The 17,970-nt window shown below is 47.6% G+C and overlaps 1 protein-coding gene across 1 annotated transcript in view; it reads left to right on the plus strand.

Annotated features, from left to right (window-relative positions):
• Positions 1-17,970, plus strand: part of TMEM163 (transmembrane protein 163) — an 848,993-nt gene that overhangs the window by 793,389 nt on the left and 37,634 nt on the right. Inside the window, exon 7 of the mRNA XM_085646437.1 lies at positions 16,978-17,119. Coding sequence (XP_085502563.1) covers positions 16,978-17,119 — 142 coding nt within the window. The remainder of the gene's footprint in view (positions 1-16,977; positions 17,120-17,970) is intronic.

Genomic DNA, 17,970 nt, shown 5'->3' on the forward strand with positions numbered 1-17,970 from the left:
CGGGAAAGGGAGCAGGGAGATAGGCCGGAAGTTCTTGAGGTCCTTGGGGTCCGCCTTGGGCTTTTTCAGAAGGGCGTTGATCTCGGCGTGCTTCCAGCTTTCTGGGAAGGTTGCTGTCTCGAAGGAACTGTTGATTGTTTTCCGGAGGTGGGGTGCGATGGTTGTGCTGGCTTTGTTGAAGACGTGGTGAGGGCAGGGTCCGCTGGGGATCCGGAGTGGATGGAGTTCATGGTTTTGATGGTGTCTTCGACGCTGACGCTGGACCAGACGGTCAGGCGATTGGTGGTAGTCGCAGGGGTGGTGGACTCGGTGGTGGGTGCGGGGTGGTCGGAGTTGAAGCTGTCGTGGATGTCAGTGATCTTGCGGTGGAAGAAGGTGGCCAGGGAGTCGCACAGGTCTTGAGATGGCGGGATGTCGTTGGTGTTGGAGCTGGGGTTGGAGAGTTCTTTCACGATGCTGAAGAGCTCTTTGGTGTTGTGTGCGTTGTTGTCTAGGCGGTCCTTGAAGGCGGTCTTCTTGGCGGTCCTGATGAGTTGGTGGTGTCTGCGGGTGGTGCTCTTGAGGGCTGTGTGGTTGTCTGGTGTTCGGTCGTGGAGCCATTTCTTCTCCAGCTACCGACAGGTGTGCTTGGAGATCCGGAGGTCCTCGGTGAACCAGGTGGCTTTCTTGTTGGTGTGGTTGGTTGTAGAGGTCTTGAGAGGGGCGAGGGTGTTGGCGCAGTCGTTGACCCACTGTGTGAGGTTGGTCGCGGCGGTGTCTAGGTTGGTGGGGTCGGTGGGTGGTCTCAGGGCGAGGGCGGTAGTCAGTTGGTCCTCGTGACCTTGCCCCAGCAGCAGCGTGGTAGCTGTTGGGTGCGGTGGTGTGTGGTGGGTTTTCTGAAGGTGAAGTGGACGCATCTGTGGTCGGTCCAGTGTGGTTCGGTGGTGTGGTTGAAGGAGACGTGGGGGCTTGCGGAGAAGATGGGGTCGAGCGTGTGTCCAGCGGCGTGAGTAGGTGTCGTTACGAGCTGTTTGAGTCCGAGGTTGGCGAGGATGTCAATCAGGGCGGTGGAGTTGGCGTCGTTGTTGTTCTCGATGTGGAAGTTCAGGTCCCCGAGGAGGATGTAGTCCGTGGAAGCGAGGGCGTGGGTGCTGATGAGGTCGGCGATGGTGTCACTGAACTGTGGGCGGGGTCCAGGAGGTCTGTAGATGAGAGTTCCTCTGAGGGTGGTGTTGGGGTCGGTGTGGATCTGGAAGTGCATGTGCTCGGCGGTGGTGAGGGTGTCGTCAGTGTTCGTTGAGATTTTGATGGAGTCTTTGTGGATGATGGCGATTCCTCCTCCCACTCCGTTGGTGCGGTCTCTGTGGGAGATCTTGTAGCCCTGTGGGATGACTATGGCGATGTCTGGTGCTGAGGTGGCGTTCAGCCAGGTCTCCGTCAGGAAGGCGACGTCGGGGGCGGTGGAGTCTAGGAGGTCCCAGAGTTCGATGGCGTGCTTGCGAGCGGAGCGGGTGTTGAGGAGGATGCAGTGGAGGTGGTTGGGTTCTCTGGCTGGTGGTGTGGAGGGTTGGATGCTGGTGAATCTGCAGTTCCGGCAGGTGAAAGGCCCCTGGGTGCGTTTCGGGGTGGCCCGGTAGTAGGGGTGGTCTTGTCTGGTGTTGAGTGCATGGAGGGTGGTTGCGTCGTAGTGTAGTCTTGCATTGTGGGGGGTACGAGGTCCAGGGGGTCTGGTGCTGGGTGCGGTCCAGGCGCGGACGGGCACAGACGGGCTTGCCTTAGGCGCGCCTTTTGCGCGCCGGCGACGCGCCAGCAGCGCGGCCGCATCGCTGCCTCCATATGAGGGCAGAGGGAGGGAGGAGCAGCTGGAAGGTGGGAGCGGGGTGGCCAATGGGAGTGAAGTGGGAGGGGCCGCAGGGGTTTAGCGGCGGGGGAAGAACCGGGGAAAACGGCGGGAGGGGGACAACAGAGCACAGGGGTACAGAAGGCAAAAAACACAGGGGCAGGGAATGCAGAAATAACAAGGTGGCACTGGATGTCAAGCGCAGGGGTACAGAATGAAAGAGGGAGCGAGCAGTCAGGCGGCAAAAAACAGCAACAGAGGTTCAACCCACAGGGGGCTGCGCGACGGATGGGGGAGCGACCTGCCTGGTGACAGGGTCAAAGGTCCCTCTCTACCACCGCTTCGCGGCCTCCATATGAGGGCAGAGGGAGGGAGGAGCAGCTGGGAGGTGGGAGCGGGGTGGCCAAGGGGAGTGAAGGGGACGGGGCCGCAGGGGCTCAGCGGCGGGGGAAGAACCGGGGAAAACGGCGGGAAAAAGACGGCGGGAAAAAGACGGCGGGAGGGTGACAACAGAGCACAGGGGTACAGAAGGCAAAAACACTGGGGCAGAGAATGCAAAAAAAACAAGGTGGCACTGGATGTCAAGCGCAGGGGTACAGAATGAAAGAGGGAGCGAGCAGTCAGGCGGCAAAAAACTGCAACAGAGGTTCAACCCACAGGGGGCTGCGTGGCGGATGGGGGGAGCGACCTGCCTGGTGACAGGGTTTAACTTGGAATTAGACCTTCCCAATCCTGCCATAATCCATAAACTAATTTTACACAAGGAGCTAACTCTGCAACACTGGAAGTTTTATGTTTTTCTTCGAAGCATTCAATGCACCTGCTACCCAACTCCAAGGGGCTAACTCGTCTCCCTTCCCAGATTTCCTGGCCCACTGGTCCTGATATCCCACAATGTTTATCTCTCCCTGTATCTTTACCAATTGAGATTTTGATATCTTTCAGATTTGCAACCCCCCTGCTACTGCATGAAACTTGAGTGGACTCATGGGTGCCCAATATAAGGCTATGGTCACATTAGAATAAAAAACAAAACATCAATACCTTTTTACTGGAAATGGTCCACATTGGCCAAGATTAGCATTACAAAAATCCTAGAGCTAAATGTGACCATAGAATGCGAAAGTGGGGCAAGGGGATCCAAATACACCAGATCAATATCTCTACTTGACACCAGGCACAGGGCCTCAATTTTTAATACGAGCAGCAAGATAAAACTTTCATTCAATGGGCCCAATTCATGCTAAAACAAGGAATCAAAATTCAAGGTCTTGGAGAGATTGCCCAAACCTGGTCCCTTCGACAGGATTGCTATTATGCCTTGGTCCAGCCCCTGAATTAAGCTACTGTGCTGATGGAAGGAAAGGAGGATCCCCCTCCATTAAGAGTCCTAACAAATTTGGGAGCAGTACATAAAGAAGATTCCCCACAAGGTGGAGCTTGGGGAGATCTTTTAATGAACTACTCTTGGGGGACTCCACAGCCTTCTTCATTGATTTTCACCAATTTGACATACCTATCCCCAGCAACATCCTTTGCTATACCCATGTTCGTGTCACCCCAAATATTATGAGCAGTTACCCCAAATCCATGAGCCCCTTCTCCAGACAATGGCAGTCTAGGATTGGTTCTTCTAGTATATTAGGAAAGGAGGGGTGAACTAGTTACCTCTGGGAACTCGAGCTCCCGACCCAAATGAGGGACGGTGTACTTTGGCCCTCTACTTTTTGAAGTCGAATAATGGGAGCGGACTCTTCTGGAACATTAGAGAACCTGAGTTTTTTTAGACTAACATTTCCTAATGCAGAGGATTGCTTTTTTTTTACACTTCTGGCATTTTGCCCTATTATGGCCCCCTTCACAGGAGAATCCCCATTTGGTGAGAATCACCATTTGGTGAGCCCTTGGTAAATTAGTGCTAGAAAGGACATCTTTTTAAATATCGGAAAAATAGGAATAGGATTCTCAATTACAGTTACATTTGCACTTCAAGCTACATAACATCGCTCTTCAGATAAATTGTTTGAAAGGGAAGAACAGGGCATGGTGTCAATCTCCTTAGTGGCCTCAGAATTACTAGTACATTGCCCAAAAGGAGTGGCCCTAAATCCACCAGGATCACCCACCTGAATTCCAATTTCTGCCAGCCCATTTTTTGCCACTATGTTAGTCTGGGAGACCGTAGGTTTCATTGCAATGCCCCTTTCATCCTTCCCTGGGAATAAGCCAAGGGAGCTGAGGTGCTGCACCCCAGTTGAATTGGGGGGTAAAATATCTATCACGTAATCAGAATTAGCAATTGATCTATCCAACAAAGCCAAAATCGAGGATAGGACTGTTGTAAATTGAAACGTTGATGTGATTAAGCATTCACTAAAGACATGAATTCCCCTTTAGGACCAAGTCTCTTTCGTTATGTTGACTAAAGTCTGGACTCCATTTTGTATTGTCATGCCTCCACGTGCGTAGTACAAGAAGAGTCCTATCTTCGTGTTAGTTGCTCTTGTAATCTGCCTAGTAACAGTCTATAAATAGCTCCTTTGTCCGTCTGGCGCATGCCCAGACTTGACCACATCTGTTATCAGTTAGTCCTCGCTTGACCATGTTTTCGCGGGCTCAAGGAGTGTGTCAGCTCCGCCCATATATTGATTCTGTATCGAAAATGACCATAAAAGGTAATATTCTTTGCCTCATGTTGTATCCACCCACTTATGAGCCCCTCTGTTGTGTATAAAAGGGGACCGTGTACACAAGTTCTTTGTGCTACTCTATGCAATACTGAAGGGTGTTGTATGGATTGTAGGACCACCCTTAAGGGTTAATAAACTTTGTCTTTGTACTTTGCAGTTTCCGTGCCAACTTCCTTATAGATTCCATTGCAGGAGAGCGAACCCTTGTGTCCTGCGGGCCTAGCTGGGGCCTGTATTCATCAATTGGCGCCCGTCACGTGGGGCTCATCGGCGACTCGGATGCTCGAAGGATTGGTCGTGACGAAGGTGAGGAATTTGGCCGGGGATGTGATCACTGCCAGAGGCACTTTAGTCCTGGCATCCCGAGGTTTTCTTCCTTCCCTTCCGAGCTGACCATCTGGGTGGCGCCGGTCCTCGACTGAGACCTCTTCTGTCGGTCCTGCCGTGACAGCCGTTTGGGCGAATTTTGGAGCTTGGCAGTTGGAATCTGGACTCTTGATTGGTAAGAACCGTTGTACGGTACTTGCTCCGAGTTTTTGAAGCCTGGTTTGGCTATTTGAGTTTGATTTGTGATGACCGGTCATATCTTGTATTGATTATTGTGAGAATATATGCGTTGCAACACATATAGGCAGGTAATGTGGAGATATTTCTCCAGAGCTGTGTAACTTTGAACGGCACAACGTTTAAGTGCCATTTTTTTGATAATACTGCATATTTTGCATTATTTTTGAGCATGCCTGCTTTTAGCGCACTCCGTAAGTGGTGCTGCTGCTTTGGAAACCGGTTAAACCTCGAGGAATCTGCTCCAGCTCCCCCAGAGGGGACTCCTAATAGGGATATGTATGTGAAGCATGGTCTTTCTTCCATAATGTACAGCACAGTATGGAGGAAATACACCAGAAAGGATCCTGAGCTACGATGGCCTTTGTATGGGTCGTTTGATATGCGTAAGATTGAGTATGTGGAACAGTGTATGTGTAAACGGCGTGCTCGTCAAGACATGTTTGAATGTGTGCGGTTATGGGTGAAAGAAGTGCGTGAGCGGGAGAAACGTGAGAAAGCGCTGTTTGATAAAGAGCAACGGAAGAATGATCATGTGCGAGCACAGGAAGCGAAGCGTCGGGAGGAAAGAGAACTGGCGGAGAGACAAGAGAAAGAGCGTAGGTTGCAAGTCTCGGGTCAATATGCTGTTCGGCAGCCTCTTTATCCTGTCCTTACTAATCTTGATGATGATTTTTTCCTATTAGATCGTTCCCCGCCACCTTATGTAGGTGCGTCTGCTCCGACAGTTCAGGATTCTGGATCGGGTAAAGATAAGAAAGACACGCGATCCATGTTATCTCTTGAGCGCTCGGGGGAGCTTCGGAAACTTTCTTATCGTGCAGTTTCAAATAAGCTGTCGTTTTCAGAGCTGTTACCGGATCTGGAAGGATGGCAGGATAGGGAGAAAGTGTATTTTGCTGCCATTTTCTCTGATGAAGTGGTTACTGCCTTTCGAAAATATTCTGATGTTTTTGAGCCGCAGGAGATAGTGTCGGATTCTAGAGCACTGCGTAATGGTACTTTCTCTCCCTCCCAGGTGCCTGATGCGGTCCGACGTCTGTTTGCGCTACGGGATGAAATGCTTCGACTGCGGGAAAAAGCGCGCCGGAACAAGGAAGAGGAGAGCTTGACCTTGCAGGCGGACGACCAGCAGCCGTCTTCCCCCCAGTCAGATAAGAGCGACCTAGTGCATGTTAAACCAATGCGAGAGGCGGCGCCTTTGTATGTTCCTCCTAAAGGAGCGGGAACTAGTTCGGATATTACCTCCGCCGATGCTAAGGGATATTTTGTGTACAATTGGGTTTATACTCCCTGGCATAGGGCTGACGTCATGGCATTGAAGAATGCGTTGCCTGATCCCCGCAAGAATCCAGCGGCCTTTTACGAAGAAGTCGAGGGGGCCTTGAATTCTTGTACTATGACCTTAGCAGATATAGATTTGTTCTTTGGGCTTATTTTACCACCAGATATGTGGCGATCTGTGCGGAAGGTGGACGATGTTGCCGCTTTTAAGGCTCGGTGGTCTGAGCTTGAGGATGAGGATAGGGAGAGGAAGCCCGCGCAGAAACCACCTCAGGTTATCTTAGATCTCCCCGCTGCTATTCTGACTAAGCTGAAGACAATCATCCCCCCTAAAAAGATTGACTGGAACATGTTAGCCTCGTGTAAGCAGAAAGTCGATGAATCAGTTGCAGATTTCTTTACGCGCTTTGAGGAGACGTTTCATGATTTTAGTGGTCAGTCACTTACGGATGATACGGGTCGACACCTCTTTGCTGATAAATATGTGGCGAATTTACTACCGGCGATCGCAGCCCGCCTAAAAGCGAGTGAAAGTTCTTGGTCCACTGCGACCCCGACAGCCCTCCTGACTATAGCTCAGTATTATGAGCATCAGGAGCAAGAAGCGAAGGGGCAGGAGGAGAAGAAATCGAAAGATTTAAAAATGAAGGTGATGTTAGCGCAAGTATATGGTCCGCCCCGTCGGGGTGTCAATAGAGGTAGGGGAGGATTTTATGGTCCTCCCTCGGGCCGATCTGATTTGAATAGGAATCAATGTGCGTATTGTAAGCAATCGGGACACTGGGCCAGGGATTGCCCGGCGTTGCATGCTTCGCGTCAGGGACATAATCAGGGTGGCCCGAGAGGTAGAGGGGGTTTCTCGAATTTTAGAGGGACTTCTAACGATCATACTCGTTTTGACCCTGCCGGGCAGCACCGGGATAGACCTAATGTCTTTGATCGGCAAAACCAGTATCAAGTGTCAGGGATTGACCGCTCTGGGTACCATGATTCTCAGCATGCATAGGAATGCGTTGGATGGGGGTTAGAATCAGTTGAGGTGCCGGTTGATCAGAAGGGTCCTTATGTATCAGCTGAGGTTTTGGGTTCTACTGATCAGTTCCTAGTAGATACAGGAGCGACTCGTAGTGCGCTGTCTAAACAATTGGTTCCGAGGGCTCCCCCATCTGGCTTAATGGTTACATCGGTAGGGTTTGACGGTACACTCTCCCGAAGCCCTCTTTCTCGGCCCCTCACATTTCAGGTTGATTCTTTTTCTGCACCCTGTCCGTTTTTGCTTGCCCCGAACACGCCGGACAACATTATGGGTCTTGATATGCTAAAGCACTTCAGAGCTACGATCCGCTGTTCCCCCGCCGGTGTGCGTGTGATATTAAATGATAATCACCCTTTGTCTGAACGGATGTGTGTGGTTGCAGAGGATACCGTGTTAGCAACTCTTCCCCGTACTTTGTGGGCCGTTTCGGATACCGATGTAGGACAGATGGTGATTCCGCCTGTCCATATTAGTGTCAAGGAGGGGGCAATGTTACCACGCCTCCCGCAGTATCGTATTTCCCAGGAGGGGGAGGAGGGCCTTACACAGATTGTGCAGGATTTGATTAAGGTGGGAGTAGTGGAGGAAGTTCCCTACAACGTCTGTAACAGTCCGATTCTACCCATCTTGAAAAAGGATACGGATGCCAAAGTTTATCGGTTTATCATTGATTTGAGAGAAGTGAACAAGATCGTGATACCTCAATATCCAGTGGTTTCTGATATCACGACGTTGCTTACTTTGGTCCCGCCTACGGCGACGACGTTTTCAGTCATTGATTTGAAAAATGCTTTCTTTTCGATTCCTATTCATCCCGATAGTCGATACCTTTTTGGTTTCACTCTGAATAATAGGTCTTATCGATTTTGTAGAGTTCCTCAGGGCTACACAGAAAGCCCTAGCATTTATAGTCAAGCTTTGAAAAGGCAATTGGACTCCTTTGTTCTGCCCGAGGGTGTCGCCCTCATTCAATATGTCGACGACATCTTGCTGGCGGCCGACACTCCGGAGTTGTGTGAAAGGAGTACGTTGTCCTTGCTTTCCTTTTTGGCATCCCACAATCACAAAGTATCTCGGAAGAAATTGCATTTCTGTAGACCAAAGGTGACTTATCTGGGTCACCTTTTGTCTAAGGAGGGGCGTGCACTCACACCAGATCGTATCCAAGTAATTTTGGACACGCCAGTGCCTTCCACGCAGAAGGACGTGCGTGCATTTTTGGGTCTTGTTTCTTTTTGTAGGCAATGGATATTAGGGTTCTCACACATAGCCAAGCCATTATTAGCCCTTTTGACAAAAGACACACCTATTCCGCTTCCTTGGTCAAATGAGTGTGACGCTGCTTTCCAGCAATTACGACAGGCCCTTTGTTCAGCACCAGTGTTAGGGACCCCTGATTATACCAAACCTTTTTCGCTGTATGTGCATGAGAAAGATGGATGTGCATTATCAGTTTTAGTGCAGATGCACGGCGACAAGCAGCGCCCTTGTGCATATTTTTCGGCTGTACTTGATCCTGTTGCCCGAGCATTGCCTGGTTGTTTTCGCTCGGTTGCGGCGACAGCTGTGTCAATACGCCAAAGCGAGGGAATTGTGTTATCTCATAAGCTGTTGGTATTAGTCCCCCATGCTGTTGATGCCCTGCTTAATCAGACAAAGACGCAGCATTTGACCAGTGCCCGTTTAACGGGATATGAGCTGACGCTTTTGGCTCCTCATATTACGTTAAAGAGGTGCGTAACGTTAAATCCGGCCACATTGTTGCCATACCCCGAGACTCAGCCTGAAGCACGGAAAGCACATGATTGTATTCTTGTGACTGAGGAACAAACAAAGGGTCGTATTGATCTCCAGGATACGCCCTTTCCAGATGTAGATGGAGAACTGTGGGTGGATGGATCATGCCTGAAGCTACCAGACGGTACGACTTCAGCAGCGTATGCAATTACCACACTGCAAACAATAGTGGAGACAGCACGCATACCACAGAAATCAGCTCAAGCAGCGGAACTGATAGCATTAACACGAGCATGTGAGCTCAGTACAGGATTGTGTGTGAATGTTTATACAGACAGCCGCTATGCTTTCGGAGTAGCGCACGATTTCGGCCTACTCTGGAAGGAGAGAGGGTTTCTAACGTCGCATGGAGTACAAATAATGCATGGAGAGTTAGTTCACAACCTTTTGACTGCATTGACATATCCGAGGAAAATTGCTATTATTAAATGTAGTGCCCATAAGAAAGTAGTTGATAAAGTTGGAGAAGGGAATGCGCTAGCAGACCGGGTGGCACGGGAGACTGCGATGCAGCCCGGTGCTACTGTCATGTATGTAGTGAAGTTGCAGGTAGAAAGATGGCACGATGCGAAGGAAGAAGTGCGAGAAATACAGAGGACAGCTTCTGATAAAGAACGGGAGCAATGGTCCAGTGAGGGAGAATTGGATGATGAGGGTTGCTGGAGAAATAAGCAGATGGATAGATGGAAGTTACCCACGGCTTTTGTACAACCTATGGTTCAGATGGCACATGGGCTAGCACATGTTGGAGCTTCCGCAATTGTAAAATTGCTTACCCAAGTCTGGGAGCATCCAGAGATTGCTAGCACGGCAAAGAGGGTGGTGCAGACTTGTATGATTTGCCAAGGTACAACCCGGGAAAGGGCACTCGAACTCCAGCAGGAGGATTTGTGACACCTACTGCACCCTTTGAGGTTTTGCAGATGGATTACATCCAGCTTGAGCGCTGTAACAATTTGAAGTATGTTCTAGTAGTGGTTTGTGCCTTTAGCAAATGGGTTGAGGCATACCCTACGAAAGACAATACTGCAATGACTACCGCCAAGATGCTATTGAAGGAGTTCTTCCCTCGGTATGGCGTGTGTAGACTTCTGTGGAGTGATAACGCACCCCACTTTATAGCGGATGTTATAAAGTATGTTCTGAAGGGTCTGGGCATCACCCAGAAGTTCCACGCAGTGTTTCACCCTCAGTCTGCAGGACTAATCGAGAAGTATAATGGTACACTGAAGCTCAAGATCGCTAAAATCCATGCTTCGACATCTTTGACTTGGCCAGATGCTTTGCCACTGGCATTATTGTCAATTAGATCGATACCGCACTCTCGAACCGGTCTTACACCGTACGAGATTATTTTCGTACGCCCAATGAATATTTGGGGTCTACCAAGACCTAAGCCTGTGTATGATGTACCTTGTGTAATGATGAATGATTATCTGGCACAGTTAACGGATAACTTGGTTTCTATTCATCAACAGGTCCGGGAGACACTCCCTGATCGGTCCACCGGCGAAGGACATAGTCTCCGGCCTGGAGACTATGTTATGGTGAAGATTTTTGAAAGGACGAACAGCTTGGAGCCAAGATGGGTTGGTCCTGAGCAGGTCCTACTTGCAACGAGGATGGCTGTGCGGGTTTCCAACAGAAAGAATTGGATCCATTCCCTGCACTGTCGCAAAGTACCGCCCGGATTGGTGGAGCCTGCTGTATTGACTGATCAACGAGAAATTCTGACTGCAGAGAAAGGCCGTGCTGTGGAACCGAACGACACTGAGGAGCTCTTCCCGGATCACGCGACTCCTGGAGGAAAGCGATATCATCTGAGACCAAGGAAGTGAATTCTTCAGTATCAGGACATGTTGTCAGAACGGCCCTTGGGTTAGTGAAACGGAGAGCCAATGAGGCAAGGGGGGGGGATCAGCCCTGCATTAGTGTAGTGACACCCGTCTTGGCCCGCTGGTGAAGAAATCGACCGCTGCCCAAGGGGAAGAGTTCTGACAAACTTTTTAGTTTCAGGAAGATATTGATTCTTTATTCTGACATGGAGAAAAGGAAAATCCTTTGTGCAACAGGTTTTATGCTTACAGTAGCTATTGTTGGGATAGCCACATGGTTTGTGGAGGATGTGACTCCTGCTCGAAAGTTACTTGTGTTGACTACTCCAGTGCCTGAGGAGCACTACTTTTATACCCTTCCGTATCAAGAATTGAAGCATCGTCAGTCTTATTTGAATAACACTTTCATCCAGATGTTGCATCATACCCACGTTGCCACGAATGCCACGAACTGTTGGATATGCGGTATGATGCCAGCTCATCAGAAGAAAGGAGGAACGCCATTCATACCTCTTCCTTTCTCTCATAATGGCTCTTGTAGAGCATGGTACACTTTGCTTTTTGCCACCCGGAAACCTACAGTGGGACGATTACTCTTCAGACTTAATAGGGAATGTCATCAGGATAAAGATGGATACCCGCAAGCGAATGGGACAATTTGGGAATGGGAAGAGTATCGACCAGACAATGAATCAATTCCTTATATTTTCACGAACACCAGAGACACTGTGGGGAAAGACCGATTTGTGATTCAAGTGGCACAAGCTCAAGCGGACCTGTGTGTCCAGAGTGTGGGTTATATTCCTGTTGGTGTTAGTGATTGCATCACTATTCTAAATATCGACGGATTGAATAACAGTACCTTCTTAGCATCCCATAATACATATTTCGTATGTGGAAATAAAGGTTATTACCGTTTGCCAGCCGGTTGGTCTGGAGTATGATATGTGGCGTTTCTATTGCCCCCTGTATTCTTAGCACCTGCATCTTATCATAAGGATTTGAAGTTGTTGAATAATGTGACTGTAAATAGGTATAAACGTACTCTATCAATTGATGACGTGGATCAGACTGACACTAGTCTGCAGCAGTATATTGATTTTAATTTAGGACTGTTTTTCTTCGTTGGAGCTGCCCTAAATAGTAGGAAAGTTCGAAGGTTAACAAGAGTGGTAGAGGCTGTGACAAATCAGACCGCTGCTGCTCTTGGGAATCTTACGGAAGAATTACAGATTACTAGAATTGTTGCATTGCAGAATCGTATGGTGTTAGATGTTATGTTAGCTGACCGAGGTGGAGTTTGTAAAATTATCGGAAGTAGTTGTTGTGTGTTTATCCCTGACCACACGCCGTCAGTTTATAATGCTATTAACAGGTTGCACAAAATTGCAGCTGAAATCCATACAGAAAACGGCACTTGGACCTTTTCTGGATGGTTTTGGGCATTAATCACTGCTTGGGGGTGGAAGGTCTTAACTGGTCTCTGTGTTATTGTAGCAGTTCTGTTTTCTTGTTGCATTTGTGTCCAATGTGGTCCTTTGCTCTGTTCCTTATGTGTATCATTCTGTATTCCTGATAAGAAAGCTATTGCCGATGTCACTTATCAGAAACATTTAGCTAAAGAAGTAGAAGAAATGATGACAATTGACATATACGATGATTATCCTAACAAACCGGATGTCTTCAGTAAATGCTGAAAGGGTCGTCTGTTGTAAATTGAAACGTTGATGTGATTAAGCATTCACTAAAGACATGAATTCCCCTTTAGGACCAAGTCTCTTTCGTTATGTTGACTAAAGTCTGGACTCCATTTTGTATTGTCATGCCTCCACGTGCGTAGCACAAGAAGAGTCCTATCTTCGTGTTAGTTGCTCTTGTAATCTGCCTAGTAACAGTCTATAAATAGCTCCTTTGTCCGTCTGGCGCATGCCCAGACTTGACCACATCTGTTATCAGTTAGTCCTCGCTTGACCATGTTTTCGCGGGCTCAAGGAGTGTGTCAGCTCCGCCCATATATTGATTCTGTATCGAAAATGACCATAAAAGGTAATATTCTTTGCCTCATGTTGTATCCACCCACTTATGAGCCCCTCTGTTGTGTATAAAAGGGGACCGTGTACACAAGTTCTTTGTGCTACTCTATGCAATACTGAAGGGTGTTGTATGGATTGTAGGACCACCCTTAAGGGTTAATAAACTTTGTCTTTGTACTTTGCAGTTTCCGTGCCAACTTCCTTATAGATTCCAGTGCAGGAGAGCGAACCCTTGTGTCCTGCGGGCCTAGCTGGGGCCTTTATTCATCAGGACCTTCTTTATACATAATAAAATATCTTAGTGGGCCCTGCCCCCACCTGCCCCCTCTCCACCAGATGGGGCCACAGGACTCTTGGGTCCAGACTCAGAATCCAACATAATGACAACAGTGTTCAACAGGAACAGCCTCAATGTCTATTTCTTCCACTACTTCCACTGGACAAAATGATTTGTTGGACTGACTTAAAGGAACAGCCAGAACTGGACTGTGGACAAATCGACTTGCCTGGTGTGAAGCCATGCTCTGGGACAAAGCCATAACTAAACTTACATCTTCTTCTTTATTTGCTCCTGAAGTCATCTCCAGTCCCTTATTTCCTGCCCGCTCCCCCTCTTTGAGAGCAGGTGCAGCACAGAGGGGTGAGACTTCAAGATAGACAGATGGGACTGAGGCTTCTTTCGGCAAATAGTTTTTTTCATTTTTAAAAGTTTGGGAGAACTACTGTAGCTAGCAGTTGTACCGGAAGTGGATATTAAACGGCCAGGGAGAAAACACCAAGATAGCATATTATATAAGAAAAAAGAAATATCCAACCACAGATGCCTCGGATGTCCCAGATGCCTGCTCTTCCACTCCTTTCCTCTGCAACTCCACAAACTGATGTCAACTCCTTTCCAGTTGTCTAGTTGTCCTGACAAAGACCAATGTTCCCAAATGCCTTAAAATGCAACCCAATAATGGGAGTTTAGCTTTCTCACACAATGTGCTAAGATGCTGCTGCCCTCACTGCCTCCACTGCAAGAACAACTGCACGATCAAGCAGGGCCCCTCCACTGATCTAAGCTTGTTGCCAAAAGAGCCAATTAATAGCCAGTGTTGGCAGGCAAACAGGAAACAGACAGCTAACATACAACTAATAGTAGGCAAAAAAAATAAAAAGTCAAAAATCTAATGCCCAATGACAGGCAGTCGGTGGGCATTTTAAGGGGCAAGAGCAAGTGGGCTAACAATCAGTGATGAGTGTGCAGGGAGGTAGCAAAGCAAAGCTCCCACCTGAGGCACAAGCTGCACCGGCCTAATGCCGGCAGCCTCCACTCCATCGAGGGAACCTGCGGCCTAGAACTCCCTTGCACACTACCGCACACTACAGTGGAGGCCTCAAATCACCAAGTCACAAGACCAACTCTGGCTCTGCACAAGAAGTCAACCTCCTGCCACAAACCTCCTTCCTCCGGCCTTAGAGAGGGGTGAAGTGGCAGGAGGCCGACAGATATGAGGAACAAGGAGGTTTTTCTCGGGCAGGGCGAGCAGGCCTGGTGGGCGACTGTGTGGAGCGTGTGTGGAACTCTCCTACAGCGCCTATTTAAAGTCCGATGGGTCTAGCAGGTCGCAGCTATGGCTGCCAACAAAAAAAAAACCCTGCCCGCACCGTTACCATCAGAGTCACCACAGCGGGGCTACTGCTACACACCCTCTGCGCTTCCACATTCAGAGTCCTCAAGACACTCAGCTGCTCTGCAGCTCCTGCACCACACCCCACCTCGCTCCCTACAGCCCACCTGCTCCATGCTGCTCCAAATGCCGAAAGCTCCTGGAGTCTGACATCACTCGATCCGGAAGTGGAAACCGACTACTCAAACAACAGACCCAAAAAATTCATTTGTCATACAGGAGCCTTATCACGTTCCTATTTTTACCATGGTGTAGACATAAAGCAGGTGTATAAATATTTCTCTGAAATTGCTCTGTCTACAGTACATACATTAATTTGGAAAACCTACATTTTAAATATAAACTGCAGATAGCACAGTTCAGAATCACAGAAAGGCAATTACGGTGCAGTGTTTCTGAGCTTTGGTTGCAGCTTATGCTAAAACTCAATAACTTTACAAGCAGATAACGCGGATTTAGAAAACAAAATACACAAAGGCATACACCCACTCTATGGCTGTGCTATGCTAAAAATGGTATCATGTTATGTCACCAGAGAGTTCCTGCAGCACAACAATTCCTGAAGTATTAGGGATACATGTCCATCCCTAAAAGTAGAAAATAATTTGTGTTTGAAGTATCCAACTGCAATTGAGAAGTTGTCCATGTAAAGGAACAGTTGGAGTGTGCTATGTATATGTAATTTGTGCTTGTAAGAAATTGGGTTATTAGTTAAGTGTGGAAGCCTCACTCAATTAATAAACAAAATCCATTTCAGGGTGAACCACAAAAGTCATTAAATTAACCTGTGCTGAACCCTCTGGTAGCTTGGAACAAAAACAGTCAGGTGTAACTTAGAGACAATATGTAAAGCATTTATGCGGTACTTAAACAGCAATAAAGTGATAACATAACACAAGAAAAATCCCAAACCAATTTAGAACCATAGAATAAAAATCAATAAATAAAATTCCATCATAACAACAAAAATCCAATGATGAGAACCAGAGGTATGATTTCTTAAACTTTTGGGTGAAAATAGCACCCATAAACACAAAGCCGCTCTCTCAGTTATTTGGCCGCGCTGGACTGGGTCAGAGGTACAAGTTCAGGCCAACCACCCTGGAGTGTGGTTTGGATACAGGGACCAGGTTTGTCTCTGTAGAGAGTTTACCATCTCAGTGTCAAAGTCCACTCGAGGAGCTGGAGCTATGAGCTGGTAGGGGCTGCAAAGAATTAGCTAGTATTTTAAAGTCTCACTTCACCATTAAAGAGTATTTTAAATTACAAGTCAAAAGAGTGGAAGACCCATTTCTCTATCTGGTCTCAAACTGCATTTATCACCTATTAAGTTTAATAAGGTAACCCAGAGTTAGTCTGTGGGAGGGAAAGCCTTCCCACAGTGAAAAAAACAACATTAGTAGTTTTTCACTGTCAGGACATGTAAAACTTAAACATACATGTCCTAGATTCTAAATACCATTAACTGTGCCCTATGATGTCAAGTTGCGCGTATAATTGCTTGGTAATGATTTTTATTTAAAAAAAATGTTTAAAAGTTGCTGATCAGTGGAAACTCTACAAGTGGACTATAAGTACTGAGCCATTTCAGGATGTGGTGCTAACACCTACCAGCTCTCCCCTTTCCTTTGCCTGTGTAGATATGCAATCAGTAGCATATTGCTGCCATGGACTGCAGCGGTTTTGTCTGAGTGAGTCACTCCAGAGAATGGTGCCTGCTTCTGCACTCTCAAGGAGAGCCCACTCACAAAGGGATAAGTGGCCAGGCCAGAGTTAGGTGGAGGAAGGAGGCTGGAAAACACAGGCCCTTTCAATGTATGATAAAAGAAAGGGGGTGGAAAGGCTGCGGAAGGTGAAGGGTGGCTCAGAACACAAATTATTTTGAAGGGAATGGCGGTGGCGTCGAGGGAGGGTACTTCAGAACAGAGCTGAAAAGTTGAACACCATCTATCACAAATTTAGTGGAGAGCGGAGACCGGCATTTTGTTGATCGAAGAGTGCATTTCATATGCTTTACTAAATAGCTTCCTTTCAGAATGTTTTCTGTTCACACACTGTCAATGTACAAAGTCATAGCCATTTGAAGGAAAATGAATAGATGAAAAGAAAAACATAAACTTTGTCCCCAAAGAGCTATGACAGCATGATAAATGTTGTTATGGCACCTCTGTTAGGCACACAATCTCTGTTTTTGCATTGGTTTTCAAAGACAGAAAATCCATAATTCTAGCTTTTCTCTTTTGCAGGTTTCAACTCTTTGGTAGGCGGAGTGATGGGCTTTTCCATCCTGATCAGTGCAGAAGTGTTCAAGCACAATACGTCCGTCTGGTATCTGGATGGCACAGTAGGAATATTAATTGGATTCATAATTATGGCCTACGGAGTCAAGTGAGTCTTTTACTTTCATTCTACCCTTTGTTTTGCATTAATCACGGATGCACCTGTCTGTATTAATTATTTAATTTAAGTAGATTCTTTATAATAAAAAGATTTAATTCGGAATTAAACAATAAACATAATCAGTGGCGTAGATAAACCTTGTGCCGCACATGGCGGTCCCTGCATTTGCCAACCGCGGCGGCCGCAAGGAAGAGTGGGGTGGGTGTTGGCGGTCTCTACGTTTGCCGCCAGCGGTGGATGCATGTAAGAGTGGGGTGCTGGCTATTCCTGAATTTGTCGCAACTGCCGCAGGTAGGACCGAGGGGGAGAGGCCGCAGCCCCCAAAACTCATGCCGCCCGGGGCGGACCACCCCCCCTCCCCCCCTTTGCTACGCCACTGAACATATTCCTAAATAAAACTGTCATCACTTGCCTGCCCGATACATGCAAGAAAGCTGGGGGAAAAGGAATCAGTTAGAGAGAAAGAAGAATGGAAAACAAAATATAATACGAGAACAAGAGGAAACCAAAAGTTGATACAGACATATGGTGCTAACTCACAACTGGGTTGTTATGTTGCAAGTAGGGCTGTGCAAAATGTATACACAAAGAACACATGACTACATTTCAGAGATGGACTGTCCCTACCACACTCCCAGACAGTCTAATAAAATGACACCTGGCGAGTTCATTCTTGTCTGCCCACACATGGTTCTTACAAGGAATGGCTTTGAGTATGAAGGGGATTTCTTCGTGCAAACACATGGTACTTCCATGGGGAGTACCTGTGCTCCCAGCTGGCCATGTCTATATGTACACAACTTCGAGACTGAATACATTTATTGTGAAGAAAATCCATA

The sequence above is a fragment of the Triturus cristatus genome, chromosome 3_1, assembly GCF_964204655.1.
Source record: "Triturus cristatus chromosome 3_1, aTriCri1.1, whole genome shotgun sequence".
Taxonomy (NCBI): domain Eukaryota; kingdom Metazoa; phylum Chordata; class Amphibia; order Caudata; family Salamandridae; genus Triturus; species Triturus cristatus.